This window comes from Mobula birostris, chromosome 1 (assembly GCF_030028105.1).
Source record: "Mobula birostris isolate sMobBir1 chromosome 1, sMobBir1.hap1, whole genome shotgun sequence".
NCBI classification, from domain to species: domain Eukaryota; kingdom Metazoa; phylum Chordata; class Chondrichthyes; order Myliobatiformes; family Myliobatidae; genus Mobula; species Mobula birostris.
The window spans coordinates 208,797,251-208,816,016 of NC_092370.1; the positions used below are offsets into that span (position 1 = coordinate 208,797,251).

At 39.4% G+C, this 18,766-nt stretch overlaps 1 protein-coding gene across 6 annotated transcripts in view; it reads right to left on the reverse strand.

Moving 5' to 3' along the window:
• tecpr2 (tectonin beta-propeller repeat containing 2) overlaps window positions 1–18,766 on the reverse strand; it is a 111,371-nt gene that overhangs the window by 13,182 nt on the left and 79,423 nt on the right. For 5 of the 6 annotated variants that reach the window (XM_072270273.1, XM_072270265.1, XM_072270255.1 and 2 more), the window contains 2 exons: window positions 13,875–14,023; window positions 877–1,018 (listed from right to left, as the gene is read on the reverse strand). In XM_072270273.1, the coding sequence (XP_072126374.1) occupies window positions 877–1,018; window positions 13,875–14,023 (291 nt within the window). Of the gene's footprint in view, window positions 1–876; window positions 1,019–13,874; window positions 14,024–18,766 lie in introns of those variants that run through there. The other variant, XM_072270289.1, reaches the window with a different exon arrangement.

Consider the following 18,766-nt stretch of genomic DNA (forward strand, 5'->3'; position numbering starts at 1 on the left):
ATAATGCTGGAGATATTACAGTGGAGGGTGAGGTAATGGTAAAACTGTTAAAAGTATCATTAAAATTAAACAAAAATGCTGGAAATTTGAAATGAAATAGAAAAATGGTGGAAATACTCAGCTGGTCTATGAAAAGGGAAAGTTACTGTTTCATGTCTCACACTTTATCAAAACTGGCCAGTTTTGACAAAGTGTTTTGGACTCCAAACATTAATTCTGTTTCTTTTTCCATAAATGTGCCTGGCTTACTGGGTTTTCACCATTGGTATCATGCCTCATAGTACAGGCAGTCCCTGGGTTACACAAGAGTTCCATTCCTGAGAACTGTCCGTTAGCTGATTTCTCCATAATTCAGAAATGCCATTTTCTTGTGTAATGCATACTCTATCCTTCTTGGTATACTTGCTATAATTTTTGCATTTCATTGACACTATCAATAGTTAAACTGATGGAACATACACTACATCCATTTATTAATAAACACCATGAAACATTTCATTATTAATAAATTAAAAAATACTTTTGGGAGAATATGTGTAACGTCAGATTTATACAAGTCAAGTCATTTGTGACCTAGCAAGACCCTGTAGTTGGTAACGGATTGTAGAATCAGAGGAAACTAGAGGGAATAGCATTAATATCACATAAAAGTAAGGCATATAGATCATCTGGTAGTTTGGAATCAAATACCCTAAAGAAATTAGGGAGACAAATTGTGAAGTGGTCTGGATGATAATTTGACAATTGTGCCAGAGATTGTCAAACATGTTCTCCAAAAATTACTGCGACACAACATTACTAGATTTGATATAGATGACAAGATGAAGTAACTAAGAACTACAGTTACATTATGGGATAAATGATTTCTACTTTTACCTGGCACATGCTCCCAATTAGTTCCTACAGGCATGGCTTCTGTTATTCCAATTCGAACATGCACATTTCCACGATTGTCAATGGCCCAAAGCATCTGGTCATTGGGGCTACAATAAACATTGATCAGTTGTGTTCCCAGTGGCTTTAAATAAAAATTAAAAAAAATTATTTTAATATCACAAATATAGACATAAATGAATAACAGTACTCAACCATCATGCAATTCTGTGCACATTTTAATTGAGTTTACATGTAATTATGCAAGTACCAGATTAGTTCACTCAGTTTGCTATCTTACCTACAAATGCCTGCCTCAGCTTGCCCTCTCTCTGTAAAAACAATTAAATAAACTTTGCAAATTAGCAAGTTGATGTTTGTTTTAGGAAAATATTATAGTGAAACTGAGGCACATTAAGATATATACTCTAAATGCCAGTATTTATTAAATGATGGGTTATATGAAAAATCTTAAGCTCCTGCTACTTAGGAATTTGGAGGTTACAGAATGTCACTGAGTTTTAACTTATCAGTGACACTGGCTACAACGATTGTAAAGAAAATACAAATCCACTTCAGAAACTTTTCTTTCTCATGAAAGAAGATCTAGTGCTTTCCTAGCCTACATGACAAATAAACTCTTCTCGGGATTCCAGCCAAGTACAGTTATCGAATATAACTGACGTTTCAATGACAAACTCTGCCATCTTCTTCAGGGATGATGCGTGGGTATGCCTAGTCAGTGGTATTTACATCCCCATAGTCCGTCCCTCCCAATTGGTTAGTCCTCATCCAATCAGGTTTCCGCTCACTCACCTTGTTTACAATTGAATTCCAGTTCTTACTTAGAGTGAGATCTTTATCTTTGTTAAAATTCTTTTCCTCCAGTTTTATTTCAATAGCTTCCTTTACCAGGCAGTCTGAAAAGCCGCTGGCGCAGCACAGTAGTTTTGTGCCATCGCAGTCAATCCTATGGCTATTGTGAATAGTGTTCTGCTACCGCCAATTTCTCTGGGTAACCCAAATGGATACACCTCCTGTGCTCCTTGATGTGGGTTTCCACCGTGTGTCCCATCTGCCGATATGCGCTGCTCCACATTCACAGGGAATCCTGTAAACGCCAGCCAACCTCTGTGGGCGCGGCTATTGAAGGCCTCTGCTCTCAAATGATATATATATAGATAGATAGATATAGAGAGAGAAGTATATATATATATCTATCAGTAAACTCTCTCTCACCATTGTGTGTGTGTGTGAGATATATATAAATAAAAAACACACACACACACACACACACACACAATGGTGAGAGAGAGTTTACTGATTCTCGAGTTGGGGAACTCGAATAAGTGACGCTGCAGATAGTAACATCAAAACAGTGAGTTTTTTGGTTTCCCCTCTTGCTGTGGCAGGAGTGATGACTCTCTCTCCCTCTAGTGAGAGAGACAGCCTTTTGAAATGTTGGTTTGGACAGTAGTTTTTGATAAACTCTAGATCATGATCTCCAGGGGCTTGCTATTGCATGGTGGGGATGGGGGTTGATGCTTTTGCTGGAGTAAACAGGGGAGGGTACTAATGGTTTTCTGTCATTTATTCTTCGGGATTTTTCTCTGTTTTGTTGAGGTCTGCGAAGAGTAAGGATTTCAGATTGTATACTATAAACATTCTCTGATATTAAATTGAACCACTGAAAAAAATTAAAAGTGTATTGAAAAGATTAACATCCAATGGTCTAGAAAACCTGCTCGTCCAGTACTATCAAAATCCTGAGCATGGCAGATTATGGGAGCTTTACTGTTCTGCTGCAATACAAAAGCAGGCAGGAATTGAGTGTAAAAACACTGGCTGTAACATGAACCCGCATTGAAAATATATCCTCACGTGGTGGAAAATCATTTTTTCTGTTAATGAATGCTGGTAGCCTCATGAATGTTGCAACAATCACGGGTGGAATTACAAGGGAGCTTTCTTTTCCATACAACATTTACAAAGCCTTTCAAGCATTCTTTTCATTGAATCCTTATCAGCATTTAAAATCCAGTGAAATTTGAAACAGCTGTTGTGCCCAGATTTCACATTTTTGGAACAATTGTCCTTCAGGTTTCAGTGCCCTTGCCTTTAAAAAGAGCAATAGCCAAGGTTTGAAGGAACAGCTGTCCAGAGTGGACTTTGAAAATAGGGTAAAAGGGTCAGTGGCAGATATTTTATACATGATCGTCAGCAGAAAGAGGGACTTTGTGACAGAGATGAATGGCCCATGATTAATGAAAGCAGTCAATGAAAATACTGAATAAAAAGGATTCCAGAGAAATATAACAGAAATACCCAGAATATTCCAAAGCATTAGAGATTAGGAGTTTTTCAGGAACCAGTAGCATAAGACTATAAACTTCACAAGGGGAGAAAATTGCTTATGCAAGCAAACTTGCAAATAACATCAAAGCAAGCTTCAGTGGATATATTTTTTGAAAAGGAACAGGTTTTATAAGTATGGGTCTCCAGGAAACTAAGACTGAGGAAATTAATAGCCTGAAATGAGGAAAGGGCACATAATGGTAACCAATAGTTCATAACAGTCTTCACTCTGAGAGACACTGCAAATATCCTACATATAACAGACGGGCTAGTTTTAAGCAGAAAGGAAGAAATTATAACATTCTCAAAAGGAACAAGTTATTAGAAAAAAAAATGATGGAACTAAAGACAAAAAAGTCACTAGTATCCAATGCTCTGTACCCAAGAGGTTTAGAGCAAAAAGCTGCAGGTGCTGGAAATCCAAGCAACACACACAACATGCTGGAGAAACTCAGCAGGTCAGGCAGCTGACGTTGACGTTGTGGGCCAAAACCCTTTGGCAGGACTGGAGAAAAAAGGATGAGGAGCAGATTTAAAAGGTTGGGGAAGGGGGAGAGAAACACAAGGTGATAGGTGAAACTGGGAGGGGAAGGATGAAGCAAAGAGCTGGGAGGTTGAATGGTGAAAAAGATACAGGATACATGGCTATTATAGCGGGTCTGGGTAAGCATGTGGTCGAAGAGTCGGAGAGCAGCTGAGATCACAGCACATGGTTTACAGCTCCTCTAATTTCCTGGAAGGCACCAATGGATTAGAAAACCATGAATATGAGAGCTTATTCGGGGTGGGGCGGGGGAGGGGGGGGGAAGAGGAGGAAGTGCAGGAAATTATAGGTCAGTTAGTTTAATATCAATTGTTGGCATGACATTGGAGTCTATAATCAAGGAAGAAATAACGAATCATTTAGAGAAGCTTAACTGTATCAAGTCACTAATGTTTTTACAAAAAAATTATGTTTAATCATTTTTTTAAAGAGTTCAAGGATATAACATGTAGAGTTGAAAGAGGGGTACCTGCCGACTTAATGCATTTGGATTTCCTGAAGGCACTTGATGCCACATAGAAGGCTTGCGCACAAGAACATATGGCATTGCCAAGTGCGCCAATCTGGATGAATGGGATCACATCAAAGTCAGAGAGTTGAATGAGCAGGTCTTTTTCAGACAGGAAAGATGCAACTAATAATGTACACCCCAATGATCAGCCCTTGATCCTCAATGATTTATTACTGGGGAACTTCATTAATGAGGTGTGCTCTAGAATATAGTGGTGCCAGATAAGTTAATTTTCCAGACTATCTGACATCATTCTTTTAATACTCCAACACACTCTTAGTTCACCTTTTAGAAAAATAGTTACACAGCAGAATGGCAAATTTTCCATTGAAGCTGGTGAGATGAAAGGGAACAGAAGAATGGGAGATCAGGCAAGAATGCTTGGGATCCAGGGAACGAGCAAACTGAAAGACAGCATGGAAACCAGAGCATGATGGTTCAGATGAACTGCTAGATTTTCCAAATAGTTGGAAAGTGGAGTATTAAGAGTTTTGCTGAATCTACAATAAGGATCTGAAGAAATAGGTATCCATGTTTGCAGGTGATAGCAATTGGAAGGGCATGCTGTGAGAAGGATATTTGGAGAACTGGACTCAGTCTCCTCATTTTACAAATGATGGTAAGAAATGAACATAGACAAATTCTCAAGTACTTTCAGGTTCTTTCTCCCGATGGTAAATGCAACAGCATCACTGTAGCTTGCATTGCTGCAGAACTAACACTCAATGTTGAAGTTTACACTTAAATGACAAGCGTATGAGCAAGCAAAGGTTTATGACCAGAATTGCACATTTACAATTGTTAAGTGCAACAATTTTGCAATATAATGTACACGTCAGAGCAAAGTTCACAGGCTTTAACTTAGGCATTGCTACAGACAAATGAAAACAGTAGGATCAGAACAAATACAAAAGGCTGATAGTGATATCTATCTGAGGTAACAAGGTTGTGCTTTCTCAGTAGACAGTTTATTTGCTGTATCAGCAACTGTCTAGAAAAGATTTGAAATTTAAACCAGGATCAAAGCCACTTCCCCAATGAAGCTGGTGACTCCTTCAAATAACAAACAAGTTACCACAGCTACAAGGGTAAGGATATGAATTTAAAACAGGATATAAATGAAAAGTACTGGTATTGCTGCTCATGTACTGCAAAGTTTCAGCTGAGTGAGTGCCGATCAAGGCTTTTGCAATCAAGAGGAAGTTGACTCTATACTGTAAATTTCATTCTAATTTATTTGTACCCAAGTTGGTGTTAATAATACAATACTATCAACAGCGAAAAGCTTATCATCTAAAATTTCTCTGTCCTAAATAAATGAATTGTAAGGGCTGTGAAATCACCAGGATAATAATGCAGAAAAATTTCAGTTGAGAAAAATGTCACTAAAAAAGGAATTCTCTATTTATTTGGAAACCTCCATGCAACATGCTTACTACAGCATTCTTATAATTGATACCAGCAGTAGGAGACTTCATGGTTATGTAATTGGATAAAGCAGATTCCATGTGAAACAAATATATCCTGCAAATGAAGCAACCTTTAGAAAGGCAACCTTTCCAAACAAATATTCTGCTTTTCACCGCACATAATCAATTGTTGAGGAAAAATACAATCAATTGTAAAGAATTACATTTAGAGTTTCATCCCGCAAATTGATATCAACTTTCACTCATTTGGTTAGGAAAAAATGTTTTATGTTGTTAAAGATAAAAATCTCTATCTTGCTATGTAAAATCAATTCATGCTGCTGTGTTTTCACTTAAGTTAACAAGTTTGATCAATGTGAAAAGTGTGACATCACTTTGTGTGTCACACTATTTCAGAACTTCCCCAAAAACCTTGATCTCACCGATTATCAAAAGTTGATAAAAATAAATATAGATTTTTGTGTAAGCACCTTTGCATTTCTAAATAAAAAATATTGAATTCTAAAATTCCTTAAACCTGTTATATATGTAAAAGGGGTTTGAGATACCATGTTTAGACAATATTCTAATAAAGTACTGTCGATGCAAATAGGTAATGACGTTCTATATGTTCACCCATTGAAATAATAGATTCATTTCCCAAAAATGCTGGTTCAGAGACATCTACCGTAATTGTATACTGTAAAATTAGATATCAATACAAACAACTTTGAAAAATTCTAGCTTAATTCAGACTAGTGAAAGAGTTGGTAAATTCTCTTTGAAACACTGACTTTCAACCAAATAGGAAGCCTAATCAGAATTAATAATCCATAGTGCTTGCTGATGTAAAACTGAAGCCACTATCTTGGATTTTACAGGAAAATAGCAGCAAGTATCAGAGAAGTGCTGGCCTTTCCCTTCATAACCAGCCCCAGTTCTGACATTTCAACACATGGAGATGATTCCAGAGGACCCAAACAAGCTGGGCAACAGGTAGCATCTACAGAGATGGTCAGTCATGTTTCAGGTCAGAACCTATCATCAGGACTCGAAAGAGGGACTTTTGTTCCAGTATAAAAAGGTAGGGGGCATGGAGCTGGCAGGCAATAAGCGAATCCAGATGGGGGGGGGGGGGGGAGGAGTGGAAATGAGTGTTAAGTTAGAAGTTTATAGGTGATACATGGAAGTAACAAAGCGATAAAGAGGATGAAATCCATTGTGAGAGGACAGTGGTGAAGAGGGGAGTCGGTGGGAAGAATGAGAGAGTGATAGGCAGATTGAAAGGGGAGTGGAGGGGCAAGAGGGTGTGATAGGGGTAAGTGAGGTAAGGGGATAAAGAGAACGACAAAGGGGAGATGTTATTAGAAGTTAGAGAAACTAATGTTGATGCTGTCAGATTAGAGACTACTAAGGCAGAATACGAGGTGCTGATCCTCTAATCTGCATCGAGCTTCATCTTGGTGACAGAAATAATCAACATACTAGCAGACATTTGGAAGCTTAATGCAATTAAAAGCACCGACTGCAGGCACAAAATTCTCAGCAATAAATAAAAACTCTCAGGAATAAATAAGAATCAACTAGAAAGTCTTTTTGGAACTTAGATATTTAAGAGTGATGCTGATGTCAAAATTCTGCCTTAAGTTCCTAATTTGTAAAGCAATTTTACAAACAGAAGTTTCTGAATTTGGAAGTACATTAGCAATTAAAATTGCACAGCTTAGACCTTGACCATAAGATATAGGAGCAGAAGTAGGCCATTCAGCCCATCAAGTCTGCTCCACCATTCAATCATGGGCTGACCCAATTCTTCCAGTCATCCTCACTCCCCTGCTTTCACCCCATGCCCTTTGATGCCCTGGCTAATCAAGAACCTATCCATCTCTGCCTTAAATACACCCAATGTTTTGGCCTCCACAGCCACTCGTGGCAACAGATTTCACAGATTTACTACCCTCTGACTAAAGTAATTTCTCCTCATCTCAGTTCTAAATGGATGTCCTTCAATCCTGAAGTCATGCCCCCTTGTCCCAGAATTTCCTACCATGGGAAATAAACTTTGCCATATCTAAACTGTTCAGGCCTTTTAACATTCAGAATGTTTCTATGAGATCCCCCCCCTCATTCTCCTGAACTTCAGGGAATACAGCCCAAGAGCTGCCAGATATCCCTCATACGGTAACCCTTTCATTCCTGGAGTCATTCTTGTGAAACTTCTCTGAACCCTCTCCAATGTCAGTGTATCCTTTCTAAAATAAGGAGCCCAAAACTGCACATAATACTCCAAGTGTGGTCTCACTACTGCCTTATAGAGTCTCAACATCACATCCCTGCTCTTATATTCTATACTTCTAGAAATGAATGCCAACATTGCATTCACTTTCTTCATAATCGACTCAAGCTGGAGGTTAAACTTTAGAGTATCTTGCACAAGGGCTCCCAAGTCCCTTTGCATCTCTGCATTTTGAATTCTCTCCCCATCTAAATAATAGACTGCCTGTTTATTTCTTCCACCAAAGTGCATGACCACACACTTTCCAACATTGTATTTCATTTGCCATGTCTTTGCTCATTCCCCTAAACTATCTAAGTCTCTCTGCAAGCTGTTTCCTCAACACTACCCGCTCCTCCACCTATCTTGGTATCATTGGCAAATTTAGCTACAAATCCATCAATACTGTTGTCCAAATCATTGACATATATCGTAAAAAAGCAGCAGTCCCAACACTGACCCCTGCGGAACTCCACTGGTAACTAGCAGCCAGTCAGAATAGGATCCCTTTATTCCCACTCTCTATTTTCTGCCGACCAGCTAATGCTCCACCCATGCTAGTAACTCCCCTGTAATTCCATGGGCTCTTATCTTGCTGAGCATCCTCATGTGCAGCACCTTGTCAAAGGCCTTCTGAAAATCCAAATACACCACGTCTATTGCATCCCCCTTGTCTACCCTGCTTGTAATTTCCTCAAAGAATTGCAGTGGGTTGGTCAGGCAGAATTTTCCTTTCAGGAAATCATGCTGGCTTTGGCCTATCTTGTCATTTGCCTCCAGGTACTCTATAATCTCATCCCTGACAATCGATTCCAACAACTTCCCAACCACTGATGTCAGGATAACAGGTCTATAGTTTCCTTTCTGCTGCCTCCCACCCTTCTTAAACAGCGAAGTAACATTTGCAATTTTCCAGTCATCCGGTACAAGCCAGAATCTATTGATTCTTGAAAGATCATTGTTAATGCCTCTGCAATCTCTCCAGCTACTTCCTTCAGAACCAGAGGGTGCATTCCATCAGGTCCAGGAGATTTATCCACCCTCAGACCATTAAGCTTCCTGAGCACCTTCTCAGTCGTAATTTTCACTGCACAAACTTCACTTCCCTGACACTCCTGAATGTCCGGTATATTGCAGATGTCTTCCACTGTGAAGATTGATGTAAAATACGCATTCAGTTCCTTTGCCATCTTTGCATCTCTCATTACAATATCTCCAGCATCATTTTGTATTGGTTGCATATCTAACCTCAACTCTCTTTTACCTTTTATGTACTTAAAAAAGCTTTTCGTATCTTCTTTGATATTAGTCACCAGCTTCCTTTCATGACTCATCTTTTCCTTCCTAATGACCTTATTAGTTTCCTTCTACAAGTTTTTAAAAGCTTTCCAATCCTCTATCTTCCCACTAAATCTGGCTTCCCTGTATACCCTCTCTTTTGCTTTTACTTTGGCTTTGACTTCACTTGTCAGCCACAGTAGTGTCCTCTTCCTTTAGAAATTTTTTTCTTCTTTGGAATATATATGTCTTGCACTTCCCTCATTTTTTGCAGAAACTCCAGACATTGCTGTTCTGCTGTCCTTCCTGCAAACTTCCCTTTCCAATCAACTTCGGTCAGTTCCTTTCTCATGCCATTGTAATTTCCTTTATTCTACTGAAAGACCGACACATTGGATTTTATTTTTTCCCTCTCAAATTTCAATGTAAACTCGATCTTATTGTGATCACTGTTCCCTAAGTGTTCCTTAACCTTAAGCTCTCTTATCACCTCCAGATCATTGCACAACACCCAATCCAGCACAGCTGATACCCTAGTGGGCTCAACAACAAGCTGTTCTAAAAAGCCATCCCTTAGACATTCTACAAATTCTCTCGCTTGAGGTCCAGTACTGGCCTGGTTTTCTCAATCCAGTTTCATGTTAAAATACCCAACGATTATCATGACATTGTCTTTCTGACACGTCTTTTCTACCTCCTGTTGTAATTTGTAATCCACATCCTGGCTGCTGTTTGGAGGCCTGAATACAACTGCCATTAGGGTCCTTTTACCCTTGTCATTTCTTAACTCAACCCATAGAGACCCTATACTTTCCGATCCTATGTCATCCCTTTCTAATGATTTAATATTATTTCTTATACACAGAGCCACACCACCCCCTCGAACTACTAATGTATCTTCTGATACACCGTATATGCTTGGACGCTCAGCTCAACATCATACTTGCCAATTTGCAGCTAAGTTTCAAGATCGTCCATTTTATTCCTTATGCTGCGTGTATTCAAATATAACACTTTCAGTCCAGTATTTGTTGCTTTCTGTTTTAACTGCACCATGCCTCTATTGCCCTGTAACTCATGCCACTGGCTGTGATTAAGCCTCATCTCCTGCCTGTTCTTTCTATAATCTCTGTTGCATGATATCTTTGACTTATTTCTGTTTTCCCCTTCCTCAACCCTAACACTTCGGTTCCCATCCCCCGACAAATTAGTTTAAACCCTCCCTAACAGCTCTATTAAATGTGCTTGCTAGGATATTGGACCCCTTTGGGTTCAGTTGTAACCTGTCCTTTTTGTACAGGTCATACTTCTCCCAGAAGATGCCCCAATGATCCAGGAATCTGAATCCCTGCCCCCTACACCAGTCTCTCAGCCGCACATTAATATGCCTGATTATGCTATTCTTGCACTCGCTAGCACATGGCACAGGCAGCAATCCTGAGATTACTACCCTGGAGGTCTTGCTTTTCAGCTTCCTACCTAATATGGGACGCAGGGTTTGAGGGTCGGCACAACATTGTGGGCCGAAGGACCTGCACTGTGCTGTACTATTCTATGTTCTATGTTCTAACTCTCTGAATTCTTCCTTCAGGACCTCCTCCCTTTTTCTACCCATGTCACTAGTACCAACGTGCACCAAGACTTCTGGCTGTTCACCCTCTCCCTTCAGAATACTCTACATTCGATCCGAGACATCCCGTACCCTCGCATCTGGGAGGCAACACACCATGCAGGTATCTCTATCAGGCTGACAGAACCTCCTGTCCTTTCTCCTCACTAATGAATCCCCTATGACGACCACATTCCTCATCTTCCTCTTTCCCTTCTGCACCACGGAACCAGGATCAGTGCCAGAGACCTGATCGCAGTGGTCATCCTCTGTCAGGTCATCCCCCTCAAACACATCCAAAATGAGATAACGACTACTGAGGGGGATGACCACAGGGTGCTCTCTACTATCTGAGCTCTTCCCTTCACTCCCCTGACTGTCACCCACTTACCTAACTCCCGCAGCCTCAGGGTGACTAACTCTCACTCTCCCTAATAAGCTGTAGGTCATCAAGCCGCAGCTCCAGATCCCTAACACAGTCTCTCAGGAGCTGCATCTCGGTGCACCTGGCGCAGATGTGGCCATCTGGGAGACTGGAAGGTTCCTAAGATTCCCATAACTGACACCCAGAGCAAAATACTAACCCTACCATTGTGCCCTCAAAAAAAATGCAAAGAAAAACCAAAAACGAAGTCCACCTACCCACCTACCTCGCCGACTCCCACTTTCGCTGAAGGCTGAATTAGCCAAAGCCTGTCGCTTTTACTCCTGCCACTGACCTACTCCCGACAACAGCCACTCCACCTTTCCCTTCTGTACTTTTATTTAGTTCGTTGAGCTCAGTTGCCGCCACTAATAGGCCCCGCATAATGAACTACACTCTCGAAGCTCTCGTTTTAAGTAACTGCCTCTGACCTGCGAGAAGCACTCCTTCATCGAGCTCAGTTGCTGCTGCTGATAGGCCCCTTAAACTTAAGCGGGATTTAAACAATTCACTTAGGTGTAGATGTCTTCTGAGAGCAGGAGATGGGGAATTTTAAAGCCGTTAGTCCAGATATAGTTATCAGCTTAGAAGCTGAACTTACTCAGAAACAGAAAGCATCTCTGCAGACAGTTGTTCAAAATTACAATGTCTCAGAAACCATGATATCCAAGGGTGGGCTGAACTAAGTTCTGCAGAACAGAAATTTAGCCACACATGCTTGAACCTCTCAAAGTTTCATTCATGCTCCAAATCCATTAACCTTCCAATTATCAGCAGAAACTAATCATTAATTTCAATTTGGCTTAAATGTTGGAACTAATTTGTAAACTTATAATCAAATAACTATTAAGATAACTGGCTGTACTTACAATCTCCATGCACTGAGTATTTTCAGATTCAATGTTTTAAAATTGATTAAGGATGGCTCCAAGGTCAAGGAAAAATATTGACATTCACGTGCTTGATGTCAGACCTCTGGAGAAAATGCTCTAATCAGACTTCAAATCAATGTCTGGATGATTTCTTCATAATAATATACATCTTTTTAGATGCTTAAAGTGTTCAATTTACAAAGTAGTTCGATTATCTACCTTATGATTTTGTTTAATCTTCGTTTTTGTTGTACTAACGGCTCAGTACAAACAGCTGTGGTGTTTATGGAGAAGTTATTGAGATTTTACTCCATGCTCACCTGGAGACTGTACATACAGGTACTAGACTGATTCATATTCAACCTCCATTGTTAAACAACATTGCTTTAATTGCCACCTTTGTACATGTACAAAAATACACCGTGTGTTTAAGGCTCCAGGTGGATCATTGTCATGTGAAGATAAGGTTGAGACAGGTAATTAGACTGGTGCATGTGGGGAGGAGAAAGTAGTACAACTGTGGAAGCTTTAAAATTGAGCAGCAGAGCAGATTCAAAATGATGTAAAAAAAAGTAGCATTATCCTTGTGCAATTGGTGTTAAAATCCAAATAATTTCCACATAAACCACAAAGAAACGTTTCTGAAAAATTAATTAGAACACAAATTCACAACACAGCTGCAAATCTTTCAACCCATGATATCCACATCTTGCTTATGTTCTAAATGAGGCTCCTCCCAACTTACTGAATCTCACCCTATCAATATTACATTCTATTCCCTTTTACAACTTCTCAATTTGTCTATAAAATTCATCTTAACCACTCGATAGGAACAATTTATACCTTCTCAGCTTAATTTTTTCCTCATGTTCATCCTATTGGACTCAATAATTTCAAAGATCCCTTCAGAACCAGCAACAAATCAAGTTTCCAATCCCTATTCCATTCTGATATGTCAATCACCATCCTCCTCTACTGCCATGATGAGGCCACTCTCAGATTAGAGGAGTAACACCTCATATTCTGTCTGGGGAGCTTCCAGCCTGAAGGCATGAACATTAACTTCTCCAACTTCAGTAATTTTACCCCTGCCCCATTTTCTCTTCTTCAATATCCCATTATGGCTCCCCTTTTACCTCTTCTCCTCACCTGCCTACCACTTTCCCACTCCCACCAATGCTCCTCCTCCTTTGTTCTCTCTCCACCTATCACTTCCCAGCTTCTTACTTCATTCTCCTCCCCCACCCACCAGGGTTCACCTATCTCTTCAAGCTTGCCCTCCTTCCCCTCTCCCTCCACCTTATTCTGGCTTCTTCCCCTTCCTTTCCAGTCCTGAAGAAGGGTCTTGGCCTGAAACATCGACTGTTTATTTATTTCCATAGACGCTGCTTGACCTGATGATTTCCTCCAGCATTTTGCATGTGTTGCAAAAAATCTCTCTTTGGTTGACCCCACAAGTAATTTTTAATCTTACAATCTCTGTCAAATTTTTGCCCAATCTCATGGATTGACATAAAAATCACAAGTGCAGGTAATTTGGGAAATTAAAACCTTCAAAGCTGATTCTAGTTTGAAGATGTTCTGATTAAAGGTTTGGAGCTGTAAGAGTAAACTTTACACTGCTTTCCATATCCAAGTTAGGACACTCAACTATAGAAGGGTTAAATTTCTAGAGATGAATATCCTTTATTGGAACGACAAACAAAATCCTGTCTGCCACCTACCTGTTCTGGTGGTTCAATGGTTATCCAAGCAGGCAGCATCATGCTGGGGTTTAACGGTTGTGTCCCCACACGGAAATAAACAATTCCATCAACATCACAAGCCCACACGTGCTGACCTCCACAAGCTAGGCCTGCTAATTTTATGCTTCCTGAAGAGGAAAACAAACACTTTTAGGAATGGGAGGCAGACACTGAGCCTGTGAAGAGGATAAACGATTTTGTAATGAAACATTTGTTTAGAATTACAGCCAAAATGAAGACTAAATGTTGATTACATCCCACACATGAAATTTTGCACCAATTGTTCTGAGACACTGAATGTAAGGAAAGAGTAGAGGAGGAATTTGACCAAATTCTTCTAGAGGAAAAAGTGGAGAACAGGCCAGAAGATAGATTGATGAATTGGCCATTGTTCAGTTACATCTCCTTACATTTAAAAGTGTGCTTGACTACATATTACAATGCCTAGAGCTTTAACAACAAGCCTAAAACTAATTATTAAATTAAATCTTTTATTGGGGAAACATGTACATAAAAGGTAATAAAATATTTCACCTGGAACTGTAACTATCCTACTATCCTCAAAATGGCATCTCCTTAGTTATAACAATTTACATACTGCAAAAAAAAATAGATGAGTCATATAACCCCTTGCACCAGATCCACCATTCAAAATCAGCACTGATCCCAAGTACACGAAAAGAATTCAAAAATCTCATTTTCCTTGAGACTCTGGAACTCCACTGATCTCCAGTTTGAATATACTCAACAACTGAGCAAGAACAAGCAACTTCGACATTCAGACAGAAAGAATTCCAAATATCTAAAACATGCATAGCAAGGAAAGTCTCCTCATGGTATTGAGTGGTCTAACCATTCAGCTTCTATTTATTGATCTTGTTCACAATTTCCTTTGTCTCAAAGGAATCACTTGTTATGGCCAATGTAACTTAAAAGAATGTGATTCTTAAACATCACTCCTTGGAAGATAATCCCCTCATTCTAAAAAATCAATAATTCTATGCTACATGGACTCCAAGGGGAATCTAACTTTTTACTTAGCTAAAGATTCTGATTCTGCAACCAAAGCTGCACAGTATTACAACAGAGATCTTATAAAATTCATGCATATTAAAGCAAGATGTCTGCACTTTTGTATTTATACTAAGTACTGTATAGCAGTACTCAGAGATGAAATTCTTGGGGATTGTCCAGAGAGGTCATATCGGTAGTACTTCATAGTAAGGGAGCGTCATTACAGTGGGGGTGTGTTAAGAGACACCCAATAGTCTGCAGGAACTGGATGAGCAGGTGTGTAGAGAAATTCCCCATTGTTGTAAGAATAATAGAGCTGTATTGGGGGAGATTTTAATTTTCCCGGTATTGACAGAGCGTTAAGGCCATGGACAATGTGGAATTTGTGAAATCTGTCCAGGAAAGTTTCCTGAGGGCCCTATGCAGGAGTGTGCAATACCAGACCACCTCTCAGGGAACAAGGTAGGGCAAGTAACTGAGTTGGCAGTCAGCGATCATTTTGGCTCTAGTGACAATAATCCTATTAGTTTTAAGATAGTGATGGAAAAGGTTAGGTTTGGTTTTCAAACTGAAGCAGGGCTAATTTAGGGGTGGAGAATTAAACAGGATCCAGCAGAGTTGATTGTATGAGGCTGTTTTAAGGGAAAGGAACACATGGCGAGTGAGAGGCTTTTAAGAGTGTAATGGCAAATGCCTCGGAGCAGCATGTTCCTGTTAAGACCATAATGCATGGGAACAGAATTAGGCCATTCAGCCCATCGAGTCTGGTAGGTTCAGGGAACCACGGCTGATGAGAGATGTTGTCAGGCTCTTGTTGGGGGGAAAAGAAAGGAACCATACATTAGGTTTAGGAGGTCAGGGAGAGAGATGGACGTTTAGCATTACCTAACTTTAGATTCTATTATTGGGCAATTAATATTCGACATATGAAATTTTGGTTACTTGACCAGGATATACTATCCATTCCTAAATGGGTAGCATTGGAATTACAATCTGTTCAGGGCTATACACTTGGCTCTATTTTAGGTTCCTCTCTTCCTTTTGATTTGAAGCACCTCAAACAGGTCTCTAACCCGATAGTTAAATATACCTTACGTATTTGGTTTCAATTCAGAACATTTTTTGATCTTAACCAATTTGGGCTAGCGATTCCTATTTTAGGTAACATATTTTTTCCTCCCTCTTTCACAGATCGTGCTTTTCAAATTTGGAAGACTAAGGGTATTTCATGGTTTTTGGATTTATTTTTAGATGGTTCCCTTATGTCTTTTGAACAATCATCTAATAAATATAATTTATCAAGAATACATTTTTTTAGATATCTACAAGTTAGAAATTTCCTAAGTACTATACTTTCTTCCTTTCCAATGCTTCCTCCTACGTATATTTTAGATACTATAATTAACCTTAATCCATGTCAGAAAGGTGCATTGGCTATGACTTATAATATTATTATGAAACTTAGGAAAGTTCCATTTGATAAGATTAGGGTAGATTGGGAACAGGAATTGGGTTCTATCATTTCCGTGGATGACTGGGGGCAGATTTTACAATTAGTCAATACTTCCTCTATCTGTGATAAGCATTCCCTAATTCAATTTAAATTTGTTCATAGAGCACATATGTCCAAAGATAAATTAGCTCGTTTTTATTCTCATATTAATCATTTTTGTGATAGATGTCTGGGGCAGATAGCCTCTTTAACTCATATGTTTTGGTCTTGTCCTACTCTGGAAACTTTTTGGAGAGACATTTTTAATATTATCTCAAAGGTATTGAATATAGATATCTCTCCTCACCCTATTACTGCTATCTTTGGATTACCTAAAATTTCCAGTAATCTTTCTCCTTCAGCCCGTAGAATGATTGCATTTCTTACTTTAATGGCGAAAAGATGTATCTTACAACATTGGAAAGAGCTTAATGCTCCAACTACCTTTTTTTGGTTTTCTCAGACGATATTATGCTTGAATTTGGAGAAAATTAGAAGCAATCTCTATGATTCCTCACTTAAATTTGAACAGACCTGGAGATCTTTTATTCAATATTTTCATTTAATGTAATTTATTTTCTTCTCTTTTTTGCTCCATATTTATATTCCCTTCTTGTTTTTTTTTACTGTTTTTTATGGAGGTCGGGTTTGAGGACGTGATTTTAAGTTCTTTAACTCTACTTGGTTCCTAGTTAGCCCATTGCTTTGCTTTGCTTTTAGTTTAGTTGCACGGTGGGTTTTTTTGGGGTTTTTTTTTTTCCTTTTCTCTATTGATATATATATATATAAAAATTAGAATACTATTATGTTACCTTATTATGTTACATTTAAATTACATTGTTTGTATCATTTTTTTATCTGTATTAATATTTCCTGTAATTTTATTATATTCTAACAGTGTATTAGTGCCTATATGGCTTACCTTTTTGTATACTTATTCAATAAAAAGATTTAAAAAGGAGGTCAGGGATAAGTGAATCCCATCATGACTATAAAATGTTAAAGAACAACCTTACGAGGGAAAGCTGGAGTGTAAAGAGAGGGTACAATATGGACGGCATAAATATGTTAAGAAAAATCCCAAGAGGTTCCACAGCTATATTAAAAGCTGAACAGAGACATAGTAGGCCTTCTTTGAGATCAGCAGGGCTGCCCATGTCTTCAACCACAGGAGCTGGGTGGGATTTTTCATGAATCTTCCTCCCATGTTTACCGAGAAGCATGACAGAGAACGGCCTTGCCAAGCTGTTGTCATTCTGCACCATGAGCCTCCCAAAGATCCTCCACATTTTTTGGCCAAGAAAGATCTCCAAACACGCCCTACTTCTTCAGTGTCACCAAGAGGACATGGCCATAATCATCAAGCGGAAATGTTGGAGATGGATTTAGGCACATGATGAGAAGACAGGTCAAAACAGCATTTCATTGGACCCCTGAAAAGCAGAGGAAGAGGACAGCAGCTTGTATTAGAGCCTATGAGGGAGAAGGCAATTCTGGATTTAGTGTTGTGTAATGAGCCAGATTTGATAAGGGAACTCGAGGTAAAGGAGCCATTAGAAGGTAGTGACCATAATATGATAAGTTTTAATCTACAACTTGACAGGGAGAAGGGAAAATCGGAAGTGTCAGTATTACAGTTGAACAAAGGGGACTATGGACCTATGAGGAAGGAGCTGGCCAAAGTCGATTGGAAAGATACCCTAGCAGGGATGACAGTGGAACAACAATGGCAGGTATTTCTGGGAATAATATAGAAGGTGCAGGATCAGTTCATTCCAAAGATGAAGAAAGATTCTAAGAGGAGTAAGGGGCGACCGTGGATGACAAGGGAAGTCAAGGACAGTATAAAAATAAAAGGGAGGAAGTATAACATAGCAAGGATGAGTGGGAAGCCAGAGGGTTGGGAGGCTTTTAAGGAGCAACAGAAGATAACTAAAAAGGCAATACAGGGGGAAAAGATGAGGTACGAAGGTAAGCTAGCCAAAAATATAAAGGAGGATAGTAAAAGCTTCTTTAGGTATGTGAAGAGGAAAAAAATTAGTCAAGACCAAAGTTGGGCCCTTGAAGAGAGAAACAGGTGAAATTATTCTCGGGAACAAGGAAATGGCAGACGAGCCGAACAGGTACTTTGGATCTGTCTTCACTAGGGAAGACACAAACAATCTCCCAGATGTAATAGTGGCCAGAGGACCTAGGGTAACAGAGGAACTGAAGGAAATTCGCATCAGGCAGAAAATGGTGTTGGGTAAACTGATGGGACTGAAGGTTGATAAATCCCCAGGGCCTGATGGTCTGCATCCCAGGGTACTTAAGGAGGTGGCTCTAGAAATTGTGGACACATTGGTAATCATTTTCCAATGTTCTA